We start from the raw sequence: 26092 nt of genomic DNA, 5'->3' as shown, positions 1-26092 counted from the left end.
TCATTTAAAGGGTTGCTTTATGCATAAAAATCAGATAAAATGGGAAACGGTAAACTGGGTAAGATCACTTTCTAGTCTGCTTCAGGTTCGATGGTATAGTTGTACATTAATATTTTCTTGATGCTTCCCTCTGGCCCCACAAACTAGTCCCATTGCATTTCAGTACAAACTTTTCTTTGTCACAAATACATCTGAAGTGTACCAGTTACCTTTTCAGTTACTATTTATGCTCTATCTCCATAAACCCATATAAATATTCATTTTATATTATGTGTTTGGCATTGACCAAATATTAAGAGCCAAGGTCACTCGTCAAAATGAGCTTCCAAGAACGACACGATAAATCAACTCAAACAAATTATTCACTGGTAAATTATCCTTCTTTCGGGTGGTTGTGGGAACAGTGGAGAATGGTCTGCTGCTACTGTAAACTAGAGTAATAAATAAACAAGATGGCCGGTTGTCAAGGGCTAAAAATTACACTGTTGAAAATGCAATTGGGTTTCAGAGACCTTCATACTTATACTGTTTGCAGGAAGGAGAAACAGTATTTCATAGTTCAGCCCTTGAAGGTCACTTTTTTTTTAAACTGTAATTTACAACTTAAGACTAATCACTGCTAACTGTCATAACAAACTAAAAAATATATCAACAACTTAAGTTTGTATTAAGCAGTAAAATTATATGTTTCAGTTAACACAATATGAAAACTCTCTTTAGTTAATGACATTATTTAGCATTGTAGACAAAATTGAAATATTTATTTAGGTGTTGGTAAATCCTGTTCATTATTCACAATTAGTAATTTAGAGTATTCTATTTTAGAAACAAGGTTATTACCAAGAGAATCAAAATAGAATAGGTGCCTACAATTTATCTAACATTTAAATAGTGTTTGACCATGATAATTTTAAGTTGGTAGTGGTAAAATACATTTTTATAGAATAATACATAGTGGCGATAAGCCATATTACTTTGATCAAATGTTTACTCATTTCCAGGACATGGTAAAAGGAATTTTTTGAACCTATTTTTCTATTACATTTTGTTTTGCTTTGCTTTTATTTTTTAAGATGGGCTCATCTCAAGAATGGCCACATTTTCTGAGTGAAAGTGACAGGGAGACCCAAGGAGTTTCACATCAAAAGAAAACAAAACACAGAAGCAAACAACAATCAAAGGAGAGGCTCTTCACCGGCCACAGAAGCAGTCTATTAACACAGCAAGAAGCCAAAGTGCTCCTGCTAATCCAACCCAGAACGTGCATTTCAGGCAGGACTTCATCTGTACAAATCAATGCCTGTCCTAGAGAGGGAAACTTTGGAGAACACCTTGCTTTTTAGTTCGGTCTTTTTCATACAATAATGACATGTTTTTGAATATCACTACTGAAGAAAGTCTTATCAATGTGACCTGAACTCAGGATATTTTTGTTTTAATCAAAACCTGGCTCTTCCCCAGTGATATTGTCCACTACAGCCCTCTCAGACAATGGCTCTTATTTCTCCCATGCCCTCTCTATCACTGACCCTGGAAGGATATTCTGAGTCATTTCTAGATTACTGCTCATGCTTTGAAGAAGTTAGTTCCTAACTCACAGTCGCTCCCTTTTCTGCCACTTCTGTCTTAATTCTTGGCAATTTCAATGTTGATGTATTCTGGTATTTATTTGCATAGCCCTTTTTAGTTCTTAGGACCACCTTCCACATTCCCATCATCCCACACAGGGTGCTGTCATTGCTAATATCTGTACTCTCATTTTCCAGAGTCCCATTTGCTGACCACCCTTCCTGTCTTACCAGAATCAGTTCTTTGAATTGCCCAAGACCTGATGTTGGCTCTTGTGCTTGTCCTCACTCCTTCACAGACTCACTTTAATCCACCCAGTTGTGATACTTCACAAGAAGTGCTCCTCTGCAAACAGTCTCAGTTTTATCCAACTACTGTACTGTCCTGTTAGAAAAGGCTTGGTCCTGGTTAAAGCTAAATCTGCTGGTTCTGTGCCTTTGATGGGTTTTAGGACACATTATCCCAAAGTGTGGCACCTTGATATTTGAGGAAGAATCAAAAAAAAGAAGGTCTCCCTGATCTTCTCCCACCACTTTCCCCTGAAGCAGGCCATAAAAGAACTCTCTGACCTTCCTATGAAGTAGGTTGTAAAACTTCCCAATCAGAGGTAGTTTGCCTATACCGGGAGGAATAAACTTTCTTTATCCTTGAAGATACAGGAACACAGAGAATAATCTGGACAAACAGATCAGATCATTGTAACTACTCACCTCCACAGTTCATTAACATTAGGCCATAACCTTTGGTACTCCAATCATGATCCTACACAACTATTTTTCATTAAAATTAGCACAAAATGTACTGATTTCCCTATTTCTTTGGGTCCTAAATTCTTAAGACTCTTTTGTCACATAAAATTTAAATAAATCTGTTGGCTTTGTTCTTGTTAATCCATTCTTTATTGTATGAATTTCAAAAAGCAATATGGTGATGGATTAAGAGAGAAGTCTTCTATCCTTTACACCTTTATCTCCATCTGAAGGCTGGAAGAAATATATAATTATACTGAATTATATTTACAATATAGATTTCTTTTTGGGATATGTTTTATTTGTTTTTTGGAACTGAGGATTGATTCTAAGCGTGCTTTACCAATAAGCCACATTCCCACCAGCATTTTTAAATTTTTTAATTTTGAGAGAGAGTCTCTCACTACGTTGCTTAGGGTCTTGCTAAGTTGCTGAAGCTGGCCTCCAACTTTGCCATCCTCCTGCCTCAGTCTCCTGAATAGCTGGGATTACAGGCATACTCTACCACACCTGGCTACATAAAATACATATTGCCTCTGGGCTCTTAATGCTGCCCAAGAACCTTGTCACATAGTTCCTCACTCTTCCACTCCCCTACAGAGCTGTTTTACTGCTTTCCCAGTCTAAAGAGACTTGCCAAGAGCTTCTCCCACTTCATCATACCATCTATCATATGTCCTGCCTTTCTCTGCAATCCTACAGAAGGACTATTGTGTTCCTTCTTTGGGCTGAATGGTTGTGTTTCCCCTAGGTTCATATGCTGAAATCCTAACCCCCAATCTTAGGAGGTTGGATGTTTGGGAAAATTATTTGGTCATGAGAATAGAACCTTCAAAAAACAAGATTAATGCTCTTATAACAGAAGCTTATCATCATACAGCAACCTAATCCATACCTTTGGTCCTCACCCTTAACCAATGTCTTTGCTTGCAGAAAATAAAAGGGCAAGAGCAAGCCCAGGTAAAACTGGCATGAAATTGTGTTAACCCCACCCTGAGTCTTCCTTCAGCCTCGCTCCTGATACCCTACACCAATGGGTTCTGTTTTCTCCCTCTGGAGATAGCCCACATTCTCTCTTGAATGTGCCCCTATTTTCCTAAATAAATCTCTATCTATGTCTCTGGCTTGTACCTTTTCCATCAGGGTATACCAAGAACCCACTGGTCCTGAGTCAATTTCACCCTTCTCTCCAGGAACTCCTTGGATCTTTCTTCAAAGATATCTCTTCTCCTGTGACACAGCTGCTAAGTTCTACTACAACACTCATTTTGAGAATGCATATTTGATCCAAAGAGATTGATGGATATTAGGGCACAATTTAAGCATAATGGTAATTTCAACTTTGCTGTTTTTTAAAAAAATCATGCCTATATTTTCACTATAGAAATCTATCTACATGTACATTTCTTAAGAGCAGAGATTTTAATTGTTTTTTTAGCTGTATTGAGTTTCTGTATTTTGTTTTATGTTGGTTTTTATTTTATTAAATTAATAAATAAGGAATTCAGGAGATCTTTTGAAGTTCGTATTTAACTTTATGGAAACAAAAATCATAATTCATATGTTGAAAGTGGTCTTTAACCACAGACAAAAACCAGATTAATAATTTAACTCTAATGATGAATAATAGGTCCTTCTTGATCTATAGTAGTAGCTTACTTTACCAAAAATGTTCATATAGCAGTTATAATGCTGAAATATTTGGTCTAGTTATGGATTTTTAGAATAAACTCAGCTGTTTAAAAATGAGAGAATTTAGCATTTAAAATACTACTGCTAACACTTCTGTTTTTGCTGGTTTTATTGCTTTAACCTTTCTTAAATATAATTCTTCATGTCTTTATTAAAGAGATATTATACATTTATCATAGAAAATTCAGACTCAGAAAAGCAACTTTATCATTTATAATTCCATTATATGATACTAACATTTTGAAGTCTACTCTTTGGGGCTCCTTTACCTGCATAATAGCTACTCCTATTTAGATGGACAGTATTTACATAATGTAAATAATAACCTCCTCCTTTTATTCTCTGAAAGTTTAGAGCATCATTTGTAATTTTCTATAGGATGGAAAGGAGAATTAAAGTAAAAGCAAAATAGTCAACAGGATAAATAAAATAGATGTTTTAGAATATATCCTTGCAGAAAGGTTTTTTTATTATTCACAGAACTATTTGATCTTTTACTTATACCTGTTTTATTCTTTGCAAAATGTCATATGCTTGGCTATCCAGTTTTTAAACCCCAAATATTTTAGATGTAGCAAATTTGAAGTGTGCGAGATGGAGTGACTGTTTTAGGTATCCACACTAAAGACAGTCAGATAAAAGCAGGAAAGAACACAACCACATGGAGACTGGCTTAAGTATACAAAACGGAGAGCAGTAGGAGACCTGTGATGGACACAAGTGGAGCTATGGCTCTATTGCTCCTGAAGTCCTGGTTTTTCAGCCACTCTAGTAAAAATCATAAGAACTTTTGAGGGAAAACAAATTGGAGAATTCTCTGAGCAAAACAGGAATCCAGGTAAAGAAAAATAAAAAGTTCTAAATTTCTAGTTACTGGAAATCTCTGACTCTAGAATGATCTCTTTTCCAGAAACTACTGCTGAAGCATGATAGTTAGAATATTGACTTTTGCACTGAGAAGTAGTTCTCTACAAATGACTCATTAAAGACCTGACAGGAAAATGTGTGACTCAAGAGTAAAATCTGTAATTATAATATTGCCCTTTATCATGAAGATACATAGTAACCTACATGAAAGATTCCTATAGAGAAAAAGAGGAAGTGTGGGTAATTATTCGGGCGGAGTCAGGATTCTGCAGAGGAGAGGTCCATATTCAAACATGAAGGGACTGAATAGAATCCATGGAACTAATTTTCTGATTGTCTCCGAATCATCTTTGACCTGAGCCAACATTTCAGTGAAGTGCAAAGGGGGTGCATACTCCATATAAACCAATCCTAAAGAAGAAATTTCTGGGCATCATTGTTTGGAATGACTGGGTGTTAGGCACAATGTTGAGGAAAAAAATAGGTTAGATCTCTGAACTATATTATTTCATATGTAACTGGTAAATAATAACAGAAACAGAATTAGAAGTCTCTTTGATTAAAGAAAGCAGGGAGACTAGGATTGAAACTCTGATATTTTGCCTTATGTTCATCCTAAGCACATGTCATTTGTGTTGACTGTCAGTTAAAATTCTTCCAGGCCCTTCTCATGATAATCCTCTACAGGAAGGGAGCCACACCCCTGCCACAGCTAATGAGATAGTAGGTGACTTCATTTATTCCTTGTTGAAAATGAGTTGAACAACTTTTCATTCACTAAAATTACCATAATTTAAAGAAAAATTACCTTTAAGGCTGTTTTGAACTCCTAAAGCTATATCGAGAGCATTAAAGGGCAGAACTGGTTCGTTGGCAATTTGCAAAATCACTTCTCCTGAGAGCTGAAATGAAAAAGAAAAAAATTACTAGCATTTGGTAATTAAGAGTTTTTTTTTATTATTATTATTTCATGTACTTTTATACATCTGGAGTAGTAAAACCACAGAAGGGAAAGATACAATTTTATAAAATCTCTTTTCTTTATTCCCCTTTAAATTTTATTATTTTAAAGAAAAGAAGGCCTTTTTTCATGTCACAGAATAGTATAAACATAACATCTTGTTCCTTTTTTTTTTTTTTTTGAGCTAAACTATTATAAAGTTTCTTCTCTAGTTGGAGTAGTTAAAACCAGGTTTAAAATAGTTCCTTATACAATAGTCCAGAATACTATCATACAAACAGTAGAGAGGAACAGTCTGCTTATCAGACTAATTAAAACTCCAGACAAAATTACTACTCAATTTATTTCATTTAAAATATAATTCAATATAAAGTATTCCTTTGATGTTTTAGGGACTATTTTCCTTAATGCTTTGCTCTTCCTAATCATGTTTCCAAAATTTGTCAGAACTAATACTATTTACATATTTTTCAGATCAGCATTTAAATAATAAAAATAAATAAAATTTCAAATGACATTTCCAAACCTCATACCTGGAATTTTCTCACATGAGTATTCAACACCCCATGTGAACCTGTATTTGAAAACCAACATATGCACCATAGCTGAAGTAGCATCTGTTTAATAGACTCAACAAGTCATATATGCTCATACACATCTCGAAGGACCATAAGGCTGGCAGCAAATGTCATTGTTCTCTCTCCCTCTCTCTCATAACTGATATTTAATATTTACTTGGGCTTAAGACATGTCCCTATATCTCTTATAATTCCAAACCCAGCACCCAGGGAAATGACTGTGCCGATATTATTAACGCACTATGAGATGTGGGTAGTGAATGAAAACATTGCCTCGTGAACTACACAGGGAAATCCGCGCACTAACTTGAGATGGTATGGAACACATAAAAGGCATAAACTTACAAGGAAGGTACGATTTTAAATATTCAAATCTATATATTCAACCAGGATCAAATTCCATTTAACATTTAAAATTATATTTCCCAATTGTTTGTCAAATTCATATCATGATAAAAACAATTCAATTTGATTTTCTTCTATATGACTGGAAAAATGCATTTCCTAGAAACAAGGAAAAGAAAGAAGCACCTTTAATATGCCTTTATTCCTTTGAGGTATTTTTTTCCCCAAATGGAGAACCATTTCTTCCTCAATGCCTAAGATGTCTTTGCAGAGTTTTCTCCCCAGCATAGTGATCACAAGTATTCTGGGAAACTGCCAGCGTGGATCATACTGTGCTACAGGCAAGAAGAATTGTCTGCAATAGGTTGATATGAATCCTCTTTCTGTTCCACCCACCCCATCTAAATCGTGTAAGGGACACTGATATTTGGAAATAAATTATTTGTAAAAAGGAATTTTTAAAGAAGATTAAGAAGCATTATGGTTTCCTTTTCCAATTTGCACTGGATAATAGAAACTACAGAACAGACAAGTTTTGTTTACACTTTTGGAATCTGGAAACCACACATTACAGAAGATTAAAATGAAAGAAGGTGGAGGGAGAAGAAAGGCGACTTTGTGTGCTGTTAGAGAGACTTGTTTTGTTATTTTTTTTTTTTTTAAATTCAGTTGGCAGCTCCTACAGCTGGAATTTAAGCCAACCACCTTGCTATTTCTTTCAAAAAGAACCTGGCAATAAAAAGTGGGACTTCTAAGGCACCTGGCCCATAATAGAATGCTTAGACTAAATTAGCCTTATTTGCAGCTTCATAAGCAAGAGAGAAATTTGTATACCCCTATCACCATGTGAGAAGTGATGAACCAAGCTGCGCATTTTCCTCACCCACTCTGGAATTCGATCTTTCTTGGGCATACCAGGGCAACTGCCCCTTATATTTATGGAAGGCCCTATTCTTTTCCAACTACTTTATACTTACTTATCCCCTTGCATTAACTGACAATTTTAGAGGCTGGTAGTGGAACAATTAATATCATATGCTAAAAACATTGAGATTATTCTGAAAATGCATATTTAAAAAATAACGGTCAGGTGCAGAGGTGTATGCCTGCAATCCTAGCAACCCAGGAGGCTGAGGCAGGAGGACTGCAAGTTCAGAGCCATCCTCTACCACTTAGAGAGGCCCTAAGCAACTTAGTGAGAACCTGTCTCAAAATAAAAAAAATTTAAAGGGCTGGGGATGGAGTTCAGTGGTAACCCTGGGTTCAATCCCAAGTACATCATCATCATCATTATCATCATCATCATCACCATCATAATAATGCCCAAATATTGATAACCAAAATTTTTTTGGCACCTACTGGATATTAGATGATATTCAAAAGTTCAGAAGTTTTCCAACATCATTCTCTAATTCTCACAACAGTTCAGCAAGGCAAGTATTTTCATGTTTATATTATAGAAAACAAAACTGAAGATCACAAAGATTAGGTCACTTTCACAAGTCACTCCCCAACTCTGACTGATTTGAAGGTCTATGCTGTTTCTTTTGCTGTAACATAAAGATTATGGTAGGATCCAGCAAAAGTCCCTCAGCTGGTTATTTGTAAAGAACTACAACTACTATACTTTACCTCATAATCATTGCCACTATATAATTGTCACATGCTGTCTTTTCACCCAAAAATTGTTTTATAACCTTTGATTGTGCGATTGTTGCATGGTGTAATTCTGCACATCATGCTGCTTAAAAGGTAAACAGAGCTGCAAAGTATTCACCAGTGACACAAGGATGAGCATTTGTCTTCCCATTCACTGAAAGCAGGAAGCCAACAATTCTACTGGTCAGTAGATTTCTGAAAGCCCACTTCTGAGTTTATTCAGAGGTCTGTAGTATTAATGGTAAACACATCTTGTATGCCTGGTGCCAGGATAGCACATCACTTAATGAAACCAATGATAGAGAATGAAATCAACCACAGCAGTGCAGAATCTTCTAACATAGAAGAGGAAAGTTTCCAAGTCTATACTTAACAACTTTGTAGTAAATCTTCTCAATTTGGCTATATATTCACAAATAAATAACAACTAATATGTTAACTTCTCTTTTTTCCAGAGTGGAAAAATGTTCACTAATTTTCCACAAAGAGATGATATGTACTGATGTGGACTATTCAATTTTAATGGCTGTTCACAGGAATTCCATGCATCCTCACAACAAAGACAGGTTAGTAATAAAGATTTTGAAGTAGTACCAGCACAATTTTTTTTCAAAAGCTTTACATAATGGTTGTCCCCCATTTTCTTGCAAAAAAAATTTGCATAAAATCTTCAACTCTTTCACAATGTGATGATGTAATATGCTCTACCATGCTGTGATCCCTCAAAAAGGCCTTCACCAGGTGCCAGCACCTTGATTTTGGACTTGGGCTTTCAGAACTGTGAGTTGAATAAGCTTCTATTGTTCATAAATTACCCAGTCTGAAATATTCTAATAACACAAAATGGACTAAGACACTGCAGCATGTTTCATCAGCAAAGAGTTCTTTAACATCAGTGAAATTCCATTATCATAACTTTACATGGACAAAATCTGCCTCAAGACCCTTGTTTTCTTCCTTCTCTACATCACTTAGACCATTTTACCCCTGGTCAAAAGATAAAAGAAAACTGAATTGGCAAGAAAAATTATCGTACAGAACAAAAAATATTTTAAAATTATAAATAAATGAATGAATACCCACATGGCAAAGACATTCCTTTCTCACTAGATAATATTGATGTCCCTAGAGTTCATGGTCTCATTAATGTTGGGCAAGGTCTGAGTGACAAAGATTAAAAATTATACATCAAGTCTTCTAGATTTTAAGAGTAATAGAGGAAAATTACAGTTATCACAATTACAGTTTTCTCTTTCTTCAACCTGATACAATTTTAGTTGTATTTAAAGGTTCTTAAGAGTATGTTAGGAAAGTTTTAAACAGAGAAAATTTCATTTTGTTGGGAAAATATTATATACACATACACACATATGTATATAAATTTAGACTTTTTCTTGAATTAGTAAATAAGAATAATATCCTGTTTCATTTTTGCCTTATGAGATGATATTTACTTACTCTGACTTTGTCACAAATCTTTCTGTTACTTACTAGATCAGTCTGGAGCGGGAAAAAAAATCTTTTATTTCCTAAACTGAATATCTAGAAAATAGGGTCTATTTTTCCTCTTAATTATTGTAGCCTATTACTCATCATAGTGACTGTATTTGCAGTAAATGCTTTGAATGAATTTATTAGCCAAAGCACAAACAATGCAGTTGGACATAAATAGGTTCACTAAAGCAATAACAATACTTCTATAATATAATTTCTCTTTAGTTGCAGGTCAGGAAATTCAGTGAACATTATGTGGTTTGTTCCATTTTTACAGATCCAGATTAAAATAAGCAGAGTTCATATCTCATATATGAGCTGTAAGTTAAACTATCATTGTGAGATTGTTTTTACACCTTCAGTGAAATTTAAAATGCAACAGAGTTCTACTGTAGAAGTGGATGCTGTGAGATATTCATAACACCTATGTTATAGGTAACATGAGAGAGACATTGAAAGAGACCGGATTGCTAGGGCATGGTGTGATATAACATGACAAGAAGTAGATGAATCATGACTCATCCTACTAGTATGTATTGAGGGGTTTTTTGTGTGATCATTACTGTGCTGAGAGAGAGAGAAGAAAGTTAAAATTTAGTAAAGAGAGTCACAATTTCTATTCAACTGGAAAAAGAATTTAGTAGTACAGAGTTAGAAACATGAATCTTTTGTTTCCTACAAACCGCCATGTTTTATTATATTTTAAAGATTCCATGTAATTATACATCACATACGTGTTTTGGACCCAGGAAAGTAGAAGGTAACAGAGGATAGGTACTCCAGACTAGGGGAAGAGAATGAGCAAATCCCTGGGGGTAGAAAGAAGCACAAACTTTTCATACAAATCTGAAGAATCCTGTGGGACTGAAGCATAGTTCTTGATTAGTGGAAAGGGAACTGATGTTGGAGGCAGAGTCAGAAAACCTGAACCCCAACCAATGCATAGGATCATTCGGTGATTCAGTGATCTGCAGGGAGTTCTTTCTTTTCTCCTAAATTTCAGACCAGCAGCACTATCTGATAAATTACGATCTGGTAAGATTCTGCATAACATGATTTTTGTGGTGCACGATGACCTTCAGGCTGTTACATTTGTCCTGAAGTGGACTGGTTCTGATTTGTAGTTACTTTATACTAGAAAATCCCCAATGTACCAGCAAATGCCTTGTAGACAACAAAAATCAGGGCAGCCATCCTGGGGCAAGGGGACTGGGGGTATCTCCCTGAAGATGAGGCCTCCCAATTCTCATGATCCCTCTCCAAAGCTGGAGTATCAATACAAGAGAGGTAGTAAAGATAAACTTTTGACACACCCAATGTATTTTCCCAGAAAAAGAAAAAATTATGTAGTGTTACACAAAATTAGTGCACAAAAATCTCCTAGTGCACCATGTTAGTGCACTCCTAACATGGCTAAAGTTCAGCTATAACCCTTTCATTATCTCTCATCTGCAATGTTCCATAAACTCCCTAATTGATCTAAAATTCTACATCTAACCAAGTCTTCATAGTATAGGCACAATTATATATTCAAAATATATTTTGTGTTCACTCCCCTAAGAAATAGTCATGTTTATGCTACTTCCTTTCTGTCACTTGCCCTTGACAGGAGAACTGATGGTATCCCATATTCAACTCCAATGCCCATGATTTGACAAGTTTACTTAAACCAAAATTATTTGAAATTTAAACTTTCTTAGAAAATCAAGGACTATAATCCTGACAAGTACCAAAGTGGGTATTTCTCATAAAACTCACATCACAAAGTTTTATCTGCAAAATCCAAATCAGCCTACTCCCTATCCTCAGTCCCAAGAAGAACAACCATGTAAGAGCTGCATTGGGAAGTGGAGACATTCAGGCACCTGGCAGATAGCTCCTATTGTTGCCAATGGGTAATTCAAGGACATCTTTCTATAGAAGAATTTTGATTGAGGTCTTATCGAAAACCATGCTTAGCCTGCTTACCTTCATGAAGGACAACAATATGGGGAGAAAATAATAGGTTATTATGGAGGACCAAAGTTTTCATAAAAAAAAAATTGGTTAAAGATCCAATCCTTTCCTTAAGATTTTGAAAATAGTAGAATATTCTTGATGGACTGAGGTAGTCTTAAATGAAATTACCTGGTAGAAGAGAATTTCAAAGTCACTGATGAATTCCAAAAGCCTCTGAGAGGGGCAATTAATTTAAAGGAGGATTTTAACCCTGGGTATGTTTATCGAATATCTGATTCCAAAACATGGGGCCTTCTCAGGAACTTCTTGTGATCCATCCTGTCTGGATCTTAGGTCTCCATAGGGAAAGCACATGAGAAACTAAAGAACTGTGTTAACAAACAGCAGTAAACTTAGAATCCCAGCTGTGGAACTTGCATAGCTGTGGATATCCCTGGAGGAGTAAGAGTTCTTTCCTCTCCAGTACCCTGAGGAGTTATTTCAGTCCCACTGTGTATCTACTCTTGCCAAGGGCTGAACAAGATTATTGGACACCTGGTTTGGGGCTGGCACCTCCTTTCACTGCAGATTTGCTGTAGTTGACAGATCATGCAGAAGCTCTCTGGACCCCTTAAGCTCAATGGGAAACAGATGGAGGTAGAGCAAATCAAGGAGACACAAAGAGGCTACAATTCCTCAGAAATTTGACTTCATTATGAAAAAGATGGGCCTTTAATGTGTCCCCTAAACTGACAGAGGCATATTTCCTATAAACAGGCACTAGCACCTGTCAATTTCAAGGCTTCAATGAAAAAAATAACCCCTCGGTATTGAGAAACCAATAACCAAGCATACAAACTCTCAAATTCTAATCCTCCTTCCCATTCTCTACTCTTGCTAAAAAACGTGTCTCCTATGTTCTCAGCCTAAACTCTGAACACAACCTGTAGATTACCATGAGTCTTAGTTTGGGTTCCCCCCAGAATAGACCTTAAGACAATATTTAATTGTAAGTAGCTCACTGAGAAGTGAGGATAGTGGAATGAGGAAAGGTGAGAAAGAGAAGACAGTCAATAGAAGGCATCTTATCAAATCATGTAACACCCTGATGGCTGGAACTTAATCTTGCTGGGGAATACCCAACAGTCAGTATTAAATAGGTGTGTGCGAATTTTCTTATCCAAAAGGCAAGGGAGCCAGGTATTGATTAATTGACTAACTCCCATCAGCCAGAAGATGAGGGTTGCTCCAAGGAGATACTAAATCTTTACTCCTTCTGGATTATCCTCTGCACTGGCAACATTCCATGACTGTAGAAAGCCTCAGGATAAGAGACAAAGCTTGATATTTAGAACCCTTTTACTGAAATAGAATGCTCACTTTCTATTGTCAGACCACAAAAATATAATGGAGCTAATTTTTTTCACTTTTGAGATATCTTTCCTCTTTCAGGGATTGTCATCACTCATCTATTATTAAATTGTAGCAGACAAAATATATTTACAGATTAACTTGGAAATAATTTATGGGTATTTTAATGACTTTTAAAAGTGTTATAGTTGTGTTTTGACTGTAGAATACAGTTGTTTTCTCTTCCAGTCATGCCGTTCCTAGAGAGGGACCCCACTATGCTAGAATTTCTTAGTACATGAAAGAGAAGCTTCAAGATGACAATTTTTCTGTTTTTACTATGTCTTAGAGCATTTTTCCTAGAATGATTGATGATTAAAAGTTAAACATCTTCATTATATTTTGCTAATAACTAACTTCAGCATGATCTTAATAATGGTAATGGCCACTAACGTTGGTTGAGCTCTTTCCACAAGTCAGGCATTATTCTAAATTTTTGCATGAATTAATTAATTTAGTCCTTACAATATCTTTTTTTTATATTTTGCAGGTGAGAAAACAGAGGCATTGATCAGTTAACTAAATATCCGATGCCACTTAGTACAGAGTAATTTTGAGATTTGAGCTTAAGCATTCTGGCTATGGAATCTGAACTCTCAAACACAGTTGGCATCTTTTTCTTTATTTTTCAATCTTTTTCCTAATTTTAACAACTCAGGAATACCAATGGCTACTGAGGCAATGTTTACCAAATCTGAACATAGGATTCTAAAGACAAATTAACAACTAAGAACACCCATCAGTGATATTTATGAAGACCTGGACAAGAGGTCCTATCAGGATTATAAACTTTGATGCTTGTCATTGTTAATTTCCATGTTTGTAGATTCTGCTTTCCCGTGACCCCCCAAAATTGATATAAAGGTTAATAAAGTAATACAATTATCTAAGATGCCCTAAGTAAACGCATTTTATTATAATAAACAGCATTTATTAAATACACATCAAATAGTGCTAGCAGCAAGAAGGGTAACAAAAGAGGAAGGCAAGTTGGTATGCATATTGATTGGTGTGTATCTGTCTTAGTAGATTTTATCTTATTATCACTTCAAATCAATTCAACCTTAGGACTTTGAAAAAGGTTCAGAGAAATAGTTCTAGAAACTAATGTGAATATCTACCAAATCGCTATCAGGAATCATTCATTAATCCATATTCATACTGCTCACAGGCATTTCCAATATTAATTATTTATTGGGCATTAGCTATGTCAGGAACTAAGTCAAGTCCCTGCGGGTTTTGAAGCATTTTTCATGAGACGAGATATTGACTATAATTATAAAAGAATTAAATTCTACAGGGTGTTAGGAAAAGTTCTACAAGGGTCCTAACTCATCTGAGGGATCAGGAATGACTTCCATGAGAAAATTCCTTCCGTCAGGAAGGTACTATGCTAGGTTCTATATCATGTAGGAGAGGACTAGAAGCAGATTTGGTGCAAAGCACATCCTCTTAACATCAGTTTACATAGGCTGCTTAGTTAGATTTTATGTATCTTTACACAACAATAAGTTAAAAAATGAAAATTATTTGATTGCATATCTAACATATATTTCTTGAAAATTTCTTGTATAGGAAAATTCATGCTCTCACAAGGGGAGATCTGGCTATCCTCACCCCACACACCCCCACTTGACTACCATCAACAGAAATCAAATTCTCTGTAGTAGCCATCACCATATTTGTGGTGTGGCAAATAGGCTAGAGGTTGTTAATTTTTAAAAAGTCATTGTGCATTTATTAAATCATGTGCTTGATAATTTATCCAAACCAATTAATCACTGGAAAATTAGAGAGCTGACTTAGCAGAGTTCCTAATAATGCTAAAGTAACATACATCAAGTATACATAATGCAGCAAGACAGAAGGGGTCAATGATTTCCTACATACAGCTTACTTTCAGGAATTGTATTTTCAGATCATAATGCTGAGCATAATGCTGTGCAAAATAATATGGTTTTAAGAACTTAATAAAAATTAATAATTTTAATAAAAATTAATAAAACTGTGCTTTAATAAAAGATGAATATATCATTTGTTTATAACACCCAACCATTAAGCAAAGGACATTTTGGTAACAGTAGATTCAATCACACACAAAGGCAATTATTTAGTTAACTAATCAATATTATCATTTAGATATACATTGATAATATAATTATTTCCTTCTGTATGTCCTAGTTGAGACCAACTTCTGTCCTATTATAAATTGAGATATTGGGAAAATTTTATCTAAAAACAAAATATTCACATAGAAAAATAATGACATCATGTTTTTTTATTATAGAAGCAATCAAAGCAATGGAGAGGGATGGAAAATATGTGAATGAAAAACAGATTGTTCTTTTGAACTTGCTGCTTCTATCCAGAGAGACATTAAATAATGGTCAAAATATATGTGACCCTTACTGGATGCAATTACATTGTTAATGCAGTTTCTTTTCTGGCTATAAACACAATAAATGTTGTTGCAGACTGCATCCTACAGAGTGAGACTTGACATTTTAAAAATAGTCAGAGAAACACAAGGGTTTTAGATCCTTTGATGTGCAATTGTATTCATGACAAGTTTCTTATAGCAACTTTCTCTGAACCAGAGGCTATTGTTGAGCTGAATAAAAAATATATGCATGTAAATAAGGAATTGCACAAAGCACAACTGTCAAACTCTAGAACTTCCATGGTTTCTTTTTTCTTCTCCACATGTTGCTTGGTAACAGACAGGACTCTTAGGGCACCTTGCTTCACAAACATCCCCTAATGGTCCACAGAACAACACAGGGCAACCTCTCAAGAACTGCTAAATCTTACTGTAGTTAACCAATTAACTTGTTATAGACTCCTGCAGTTTCCTTAGAACACTTCATCTTAGAGGTAGTTATCTCACTAAAATGCTAGACAGCACCTACCATTGAAGAATTCTGGGTTAAACACTAAAATGTGAAGCTGTTCCAACAGTAAAGGAACTTATTGGTTGGAAACCATGATATTAGCAAAGAAAAACACAAAGAGCATAAAAATGGACCACAGGAAGAGTCAAATGAGTAGGAACACAGTGGTTACTATGGACAGCAATGATCTGTGGATGCTGTTGGACCTTAAAGAAAGGATAACACAGAGAAGGATGGGGAGAGTTGATGGCAGCACTCTCAGTTAGAGGAACAGGCAAGTTCAAATTCTGATTCCAACCACTGAGTAAGTGACATGTGATGGAAGGGGGATTCTTTTATAGAAGAGAAGAAAAATAAAATTGGAGATGATAACTGTATTGTAAGATATCTCTTTCCTTGTCAACAAGCTCTTGTAAAGGAGCAACATGTTTCATTTATCTTGGATTATTTGACTAATCAAACATATTTTTAAAAATATTTTTGAGATTACCAATAAATTAAGCTGGAAAAGGCTTAAGTCATTCCATGAAACAGGCTAAAGGGAAAACCTAGGTGAACACAGAACTGTTTTTATGTCCTCCTATTCCCATATTTTCATCATCACCAAAAATTATATTGTGCAAATTCAAGTTGATGAAAACACAATGGTCTCAGTTTAGAATGCGTAGGTTCAGTCTTTGAATTCCTACGTACCTTTGTGGTTTTAGCATGTGGTTGGTTATCAAGGGACCCTGAGAGTATCAGGGGACTCAGTCTAATGCCAAATATGTGAGGTTATCTAAAGAGTCCAGCAGTGGGACAATCTTCTAGAAACTGAAGTGACTCTTAACTGCCAGAACCCTGACAAACTGTTTCCACGATGGCTTTCTCCTCAGAAGTTTGTGTGATCTTGGCATTTTTCAGATGCACAGAGAAATTTGTCACATTAGATTATCTGTTATTGTGTCATCTGCTCATTCTTTGCAATGAAACTAGCCCAATAGTTCAATGAAAAGTACATCTACTATTCTGCATATTCCAAAGAGGAGAGAGGAGATTAAGTGTCAATTAAAAATTTACTATGCACCAAGCCTGTCACTGGAATTGTGAATCCCTGATTTCATTTAATTCTACCAACAGAACTGCCAAATTATATTAAACAGTACCAGTAATAATTTAGTTTGGCTATGAAGGCTCTGGTAGGTTACAATAAAGAGTTTGAACCTTGTACTTAAGACTAGAACATGGTGTGATTGTTGGACAATTTACATCAGAAAAGCTTGTGAAGTAATTTTTTGGAAATGCAAATTCCCAAGCATGATTCTCATGTACACACACAAAGTTCTAATTCAGTTGATTTGGATAAAGATGATGGAATTCACCATTTTAGAATAAACACCTCTGATGATTCTTATGCAAGTGATCACACTTCAAAAAGCTATAATAGAGACATAGCATCCAATGAAGGATGTGTGTGAGGAAATTGATATCAGATTCAAATATTTCAGAACATATTAAAATGTCTTCAGACTTTATGTTGAAAGTCTTAAAATGTAAATAAGAATTAGGTCTCATAGTGGTTTGTGGAAAAGTACATATAATAAATTAGGCATAAGAAAACTTTCACAAACTCAAGAACAAAATAATAACAACAATTTTGAAAAACTTATTAAATCATTCAGGTAATTTTTAAAATTGGAAAAATTTATTAAGTGGTAGAAATATAGGTTGCTACTTTTAAACATTACTTACTAGAAAATAGCACCAAAAGAGACTATATTTAGTAATATGCTTATTTTATTTTTTCCCTTTCATATATGATAAGTTACTAATGATTTCTTATTATAAGGTGACAGCTTTCCTCTATTCATTCAACTTTTTTAGAAGTTTGTGGACACATCCTAGGGTTGTGCTGTACTGAACCACCTCTTTAATTTAGGCAGATTAAGAAGTAGCTAGGTTTTATCCTATATCTGCATTAGGACATTCATGGAATAAATAAGGCAACTTTATTTTTCCTCAATTTATAATGAACAATTAATTGCAGAACAATACACCTGTGAGAAACATATCACTTAAATATATATTTATAAGGAACAAAACTAATTCCCAAAAGGTCAAATTTTTGACATAAATTTATGGGATAGCAAATGATGAAAGAAATCTTGGCTGTCTGATCTTATCACCTCAATTTGCAGATAAAGAAATAGAGGTTGAAAATTGAGATGACTTTCTGAACATCATGCAACCGTTTAGAGGGAAAACCAGAAGTGAGATTAAGGCTTTAAAGCTTTTTGTTGTTGTTGTTGTTCTAATTAGTTATAGATGAGAATAGAATGTACTTTGACACATCATATATAAATGAAGTATAACTTCTCATCCTCCTGGTTGTACATGATGTAGAATCACTCTGGTAGTGTATTAATATGTGCCCTTAGGGTAATAATGTGTGATTCAATCTATTATCCCCTTTATCCCCATGTCCCCTCCCCCTCCATTCACTCTTCTCTCCCTACTATTCTTCCTTAGCTTCCACCCCCTTATTGTGAATTAGCATTCACATATCAGAGAAAACATTCATCTTTCTGTTTCTTGGGATTGGCTTATTTCGCTTAGCATGATCTCCAGTTTCATCCATTTTCCAGCAAATGCCATCATGTCATTTTTCTTTGAGGCTGAGTAATATTCCATTGCACATATATAGCACATTTTCTTTATCCATTCATCTGTTGAAGGACACCTAGTTGGTTCCATAATTTTTATGTAATGTTGGCAAGGATGTGGGAAAAAGATTCACTCATACATTGCTGGTGGGACTGTAAATTGGTGCAACAACTCTGGAAAGCAGTACAGAGATTCCTCAGAAAACTTGGAATGGAACCACCATTTGACCCAGTTATCCCACTCCTCAGTTTATACTCCATGTACTTAAAATCAGCATACTATGGTGACGTAGTCACAACAATGTTTATAGCAGCTGAACTCACAATAACCTTAAAACTCTTAATGTATTGCTTTTACGCTCAACGAAGTATTGAAAGTAGCATCAAAATTGATGGGTGTATGTGTGTGTGTGTGTGATGAAAATATGAAAAACTTGGAGAAGACACCATAAACACAGAAAGTACACAGATGAGAGTAGGCTCTGGAGTTTGCTCATGGTATTATCTTGTACACCTCCTGTACTGCCTTAAAATCAGTGTCCTGCGTCCACTGCTTTTTCTCTAGCTCTTCTGGAAGTAACTCACAGTCCCTCTTAGGACTTCAGTGTGTCTTATCTATCCACTCATTCCACTTTCCATCTCATCTTGTCTTATGACAATTTATCTTCAATTTCTCTATATCATTAGATAATTTTTTATTTATCATTTTCTGAGAGAAGTGGATAAAAAAATCCCATATTATATCTAGGGATGTATCGATTCCTTCTTAGGATGTGTTCATTTTTTATTGTGTATACATGTTGGTTTCTGGTAAATATCCAGAAATGCTGAATCTTCTTGATTGATCCTTTAATCCTCCTGTGAGATAATCTCTAATTAGATAAGCCTCTAAGTTTGAGCTTTGCCTTGAAGTCTATTCTGTCTGATGTTAATATCACTGCATCAGCTTTTTTGGGTTAGTATTTGTCTGATACATCTTATTTTCAGTTTCTTTTACTTTTGGGTTTTCTGCATCTTAATATTTTATAAAACTTGAAATTAACACATAACTACATTTCTGAAAAGTTCAGAAATCCAGTCGGAATTTTTTTTTCACCTGATTTGCCCTATCTATAGTTATTATAACCATGGTTATGCTTCATTTATTCTATTGTGTTTTCTAGACAATGTGTTCTTTTTGCTTCCTTTTCTCTTTTTTAAATTCTATTCTCTGGACTGTGTTTTGTTTTTTCCTGCCTTTTCCTTCTCTGTAGATTTAGGAACTGTATGTTCTACTTTATTTTTTTGACGAGTACATTGTGTTTTAGGTAAGCTTCGTTGAGTGACAGAGACTAGAGTCCATCAGTTTTCTACCCATCTCCTAACTGTGCAACCCAGCAGGGTCCTCAGAATGTTCAAGGCCTTCCTCCCTCACATGCTTATGTTAGTATTTCCTGACATTTTAAAACTATCACTGTAAAGGGCTGCTCTCCCCGCCCTTTGCATCACAACCTAGCTTGTCAGTCTGAAAGCTGCTCTCCCCGACCTTTCCGGTACAGCCATTTTCCCCGCCTCCCAACCACTTGTCAGTCTGTGAACATCCTAGCTAGCTGTTGGTTCATCAGTCGACTTGCAAGTATCCTTCTCCGTTATTGGTTCCCTGTTAATCCAGCGGAATTCAACTGCTTAAGGATAGCTACCGCGCCATCTTTTCTCTTGCTTTTTCTCTCCTACTCACTTGCTTTCTCTCTCCTCCTGGCTTTTCCACTCTTTCTAGCGCGTGCTCTTTCTCTTCCTCTCATTTTCTTTCTTACCCTTCAGGGAGACACTGTTTCCTTAATAAACTCCCTTATGTGATTTCCCATGTCCGGCATGGTTTTCGTGGGTTTTCTTACAATCACAAATGAGTCCTTCTTGTTAATGCAATTTCCTTTGCAAACCTGTTATTTAGATTGATCCCCGTGTTCACCGGGTTTTTCTCTTTGCTTTTGTAGTTCTGTTCACTCCCTTGACCCCGTAGCTTCCTTCAGGATTCAGTTTCCTTCCTACCTAACTCTATTTCAGGGAACACCCGGAAGTTGTGAATGTGTCTTAGCCTTTTCCTAAAATTATCTAGGTTTCTTCTTCATGTTCGAGTAGCACTTTGCATGAATGTAGCCCCTGGGTGGCAATCTGTTCTTCAGCATTCCACATTTATTTATTCCCCTGGGATCCTCTGCCAGTGAGGAGCCTTCTTGCCATTCCACTCAGCACCCTCTCTTAGTAGTTTCACCCCAATTTGTTCAGATGTGGATTGGTTTTCAACATGTCCCATGTCCTTGTCACTTAATCTTTAAAATAAAAATTGACATTCCTAATGAATCTTGGTAAATTATCAGCTGTTTTATCTTCAGATACTGCCTCTCACCCATTCTCCCCAATCGCTTTTGGGGCTCTTTTAGAATAAGATGGCCCAAAATAGAATTTTGTGTGCCTATAGGTATCTGGATGTTTCTAAGAAACAAGATTAAGAGGTTGCTATAGTCTAAATGGATGTGTTATCTAAAATTAATGTGCTGAAATTATAATTGGCAAGGTGATGATACTAGGAAGTGAAGCCTTCAGTGGGGGGAGCAGGAAGTTGTATAGAACATAAGGGCAAAGTCCTCATAATTGGAATTAGTATCCTCATAAAAGAATCTAAGCAGATAGTCCCTTCTACTGTGTGAACACTTAAGAAGTGGACAGGATCCATGTACGAATCAGGAAGTGACCCTTAGCTGACAATGAATCTGCCGATTCCTTGATCTTGGGCTTCTCAGTCCCTGGAAACAAGACACAAATTCCTTTTTTATACTCTATACAGTTTATGGTGTTTTGTTATAGTAGCACAAATGGAATAATACAGAGGGAGTGTGGTTTGAAGTAAGGCTGAATATTGGCTTGCCAAAGGAAGTCACTTCTCCTCTGTCTCTGTTATTTCCTAGATTGTTTGAGGTCTTTCATGCCACGATGAATTTGCACATGCTTTTCCTGCTGATGAGGATGTTGTGATTCCCATTCTTTGCAGAATTGACTCCTTCTTAATTTTATTTGTCATAATTTTCAGTTATTCACAGGGAAGAAAGATTCCTCCCTACGTCCCCCAACATTTTTCTCTTTTGAAGAACCGTGTTTATTACTTTCATAGAGTTTTCTTTTTTTTATGTATATGTTTACTATGTTTATTTGTCACTGTCTTTGGAATCCAAGTTCTTGGAGATCAGCAAACTTGCCTATTTGTTTATGACTATGAGCCCCTACCTACCCACAGCTCATTCCTAAAGTAGTTATTAAATGAGCATTTACTGAGCAAATGAATAAAGGATTTTTGAGTATCTACTTTATAGTATTTAATTAAATATTTTGACCCCCCCAACATTCTCTTATCAATTAACACCAGATTATAAAGACTTTGGAAAACTACATCAAGGCATCTAAAAAAAAAAATCTTCCATTTTTATGCAAAAAGTGCTTCAGGAATAATACTTTGATAATTTTAGTACTTACTATGTATATATGTACCAAAATTATCAGTGCATTATACCTTGAATACTTTTTTGCTTAGAAATGAAAGATATTCTTTTTGGATGCCCTAGTGTATGTTTTCATAAGTCCTCATAATTCTGTACTGAAAGTAAAAAACAATAATTGTATAGTTACTTTTGCATCATTATAAATTTTAAAACCTGTAAGACATATCATTGTAAGTTGAGGAAAATCTGTAATTTATAAATACCAAAGGAATACTCTACAAATATTCAATATATTACTGTTGTTAATCTTATTGTAAAAAATAGTGGAAAAAACTTGATCTTTTAAAAGTATTTATACTTATTTTCAAAGTGAATATATAATTTAGAAAAGATAAAATACTGATATTTTTGTGTCTAATTTGAGCAGCCTCTCAGGTTATTTAGGAACTCTTATTAAATAACATTGTATGTACTTGATATACTAAACATTTAATCTATTCCTCAAAAAGTCATATATCAGAAGCCACAGAATTATTTTAAACATATTTTAGCAACCAATTCCACATATACTGTCATACTCTATATTTTAGGCCAGTTGAAGACATTCCAAAAAAATTAATGGAGTTGACTATGTCTCTATAACAAAAATGTGTGAATCATAGACTTCCGAGAATATTTTATTTTTTTCTAAACAAAAACCAATATGTATAAATGAAATGAGTTCAAAATTATTGATGAAAAATATGTGTTGGGCAGGTAAAGAATAACTGTCAAAACCAACTCACTCCAAATTAGGGGTTACAGTCTTTGGTCACTAAGAATTTTACCAATTCACTACAACAGTATGATTATCTATAAATTTTAACATTGCCATTAACACCTTATAGGAAAATCTACTAATTTCAAGTTTATATATATATATATATATAAATGAAACCAATGTTTAACTTCTAACTTCAGACTGTATGAGAAATTCTTCTGCTATTAAATCAGAACTACTATTGCAGCATTTATATGAAGAGCACAGATTTTGAAATTTTATTTGTTTGGTCACAAACTAGAGCTCCAGACCAGTTGTGCTGCAATAGCAAATGAATCCTCAAATCTCAGTCCTTTCATGCAATTATGGTCCATTGGGTTTCTAACCTGAATGGTCATTTACCCTCAGCATAATTTAGAGTCCATTTCTTAGCCTGTTCTGGCTGCTTATGCCATGAACTAGGCAGCTTAAAAACAAAAACATTTATTTCTCACAGTTCCAGATGCTCGGTAATAGTAAACAAAGGCTCTGATACCCTCGGTGTCGGGCGAGGGCCCAGTCCTCATAGACAGCGACTTCTTCAAAAGTCTTCACTTGATGGAAGGGGCAACCAACTTCCCTAAATCCAACTTCATGAGAACACTAATCCCATTCATGAAGGTTCTGCCCTCGTGACCTAGACACCTCCTATGACCCCTACCTCTCAACACCATTATTTTGGGGATTAGGTTTCAACCTATTAATTTTGGAGAGACACAAATATTCAGATCATATTGATCTGCCATGTGCATATTGGTTGTTGTGGCATGTGAATTGAAAGACTTGGAGAATCTGTCACTGATGCTCAATTGCTTTCATTGAGAAGTCACCTAATTGTTAGTATTAAATAGATCTAGTCACATTTCCCCAAATATCTGCAAAAGGCCAGAGAAAAATAAAGGAGCCCATGGATATTTGACCAGCAGAAAATATTCTGCCATATAGATCCATGTTTCACTCTCAGCTATGTTAATTATCAGCTATACCAAATTTAGGTAACTTTCAACAAATTACATAACCTCTCTAAGCTTCAAGGCTGTCATAGATGATTAGAATATACATATGTCTTTTTTAAAATTATTTAAGTGAGATAACATAAAAATGATTGCACTAGCATTTGGGGGAAGTGCAATATATTCCTTCCTAAATTTTAAAAAGCAGAAAAATACAGGAGGATAGATGTGATAACAAATAGAGAGCATTCAAAACACACCCTTATGTGAGAATCAGCATAGGCTGGTTTGAATGCTCTTAAAGATATGGACCATGGCTTTTCCACATGGTTTCCTCAGAAGTCAGCATAGTAACTGACATAGTGATTTTCAATATATTTTTGTTGAACTGTCTCTTCGAAACTCATGATAAACAACTCTGTAAGATTTCATCTTACTCCAATTAGAATGGCCATTATCAAGAACAAAAACAATATTAGATGTTGGTGTGGATGTGGGGGAAAAGGCACACTTTTACATTGCTGATGGAGTTGTAAATTGGTACAGCCACTGTGGAAAGCAGTGTGGAGAATCCTCAGAAAACTTGCAATGGACCCACCTTTTGACCCAGTTATCCCACTCCTCTGTTTATACCCAAAGGACTTAAAATCAGTAAACTACAGTAACACAGCCACATCAATGCTTATAGCAGCTCAGTTCACAATAGCTAGATTGTGGAACCAGCCTAGATGCCCTTCAACAGATGAATGGGTAAAGAAACTGTGGTATATATACATAATGGAATATTATTCAGCCATAAAGAAAAATAATATTTTGGCATTTGCAAACAAATGAATGAAATTGGAGAATATCATGCTAAGTGAAATAAATCAATCCCAAAACACCAAAGGCCAAATGTTTTCCCTGATAAGTGGAGAATGATTTATAATGGGGGTGGGGCAGTGGAGAGTGAGAGAAGAATGGAGGAACTTTAGATTATGTAGAAGGAAATGAGAGGGGGGGTATGAAAAATGTTGGAATGAGACAGACATCATTACCCTATGTACATGTATGATTACACAAATGGTATAAATCTACATCGTGTACAACCATAGAAACAAAATGATGTACCCCATTTGTGTACAATGAATCAAAATGCAGTCTGAAAAAAATTTAAAAATAAATGAATAATTAAAAAGAACTCATGATTATGTTTATATAATATGTCAAAATACATTCTACTGTCATATATGACTAAAAAGAACACATAAAAAAAGAAAAAAAGAGAAAACAGAACCTCCCAATGAGATGTAATTTCCACTGTAACAATATTAAGAAGTGGGACTTTTAAGAGGGAGTAGGTCATGAGGACTTTGCCCACATGAATGGTTTAATGATGTTATTTTGAGAGTGGGTTATTTATCACAGAAGTGAGCTTCCAACAAAAAGGATGAGTTCAGCTTTAGTTTTTGTTTTACTTCTTTCTTGTATGTAATCACTTCTGCCATATTATGACAAAACTTGAACACTCTTGCCAGATGCAAGAATCATGCTCTTGGACTTTCCAGCCTCCAGGACTGTGTGTCAAATAAACTTCTATTGTTTATATAATGATCCAGATTGTGGTAATCTGTTACAGCAACAGAAAGCAGACTATAACATAGTAAAATATATCTAATTTGTCTGAACTATGTGCTCTTAAAGATATGGACCATGGCTTTTTCACATGGTTTCCTCAGAAGTCAGCATAGTAACTGACATAGTGATTTTCAATATATTTTTGTTGAACTTAAAGCTTTGTACCATATAACATGATAGGCAAGTGCCAGCTAATATATAAAGGAATTATAGTAGGCAATAATGCACATATATATAAAAGTGTGTTGGAGAAATAACTACCATCATTGTCTCAATGAGACCAATGATATTTATTTATTAATTACAGGTACTAAACAGTGTATTGCATTTCCCAACTGTAATGCAGTCAAATCCACATTGACTCTGTGGTCACCAATATGGGAACACTACAGTGGTCCTTTCCTTACCACCTCATTTTAAACTTTACCTTCTTGCTCACTTTGAGATTTCTTGCT

At 35.2% G+C, this 26092-nt stretch overlaps 1 protein-coding gene across 5 annotated transcripts in view; it reads right to left on the bottom strand.

Moving 5' to 3' along the window:
* Window positions 1-26092, bottom strand: part of Naaladl2 (N-acetylated alpha-linked acidic dipeptidase like 2) — a 1279203-nt gene that overhangs the window by 42480 nt on the left and 1210631 nt on the right. For all 5 annotated transcript variants that reach the window (XM_047564210.1, XM_047564211.1, XM_047564209.1 and 2 more), the window contains one exon: window positions 5686-5779. In XM_047564210.1, coding sequence (XP_047420166.1) covers window positions 5686-5779 — 94 coding nt within the window. The remainder of the gene's footprint in view (window positions 1-5685; window positions 5780-26092) is intronic.

The sequence above is a fragment of the Sciurus carolinensis genome, chromosome 9 (assembly GCF_902686445.1).
Source record: "Sciurus carolinensis chromosome 9, mSciCar1.2, whole genome shotgun sequence".
Lineage (NCBI taxonomy): Eukaryota > Metazoa > Chordata > Mammalia > Rodentia > Sciuridae > Sciurus > Sciurus carolinensis.
The sequence above is the reverse complement of the archived record's forward strand: the minus strand, read 5'-3'. Positions and strand labels throughout refer to the sequence as shown.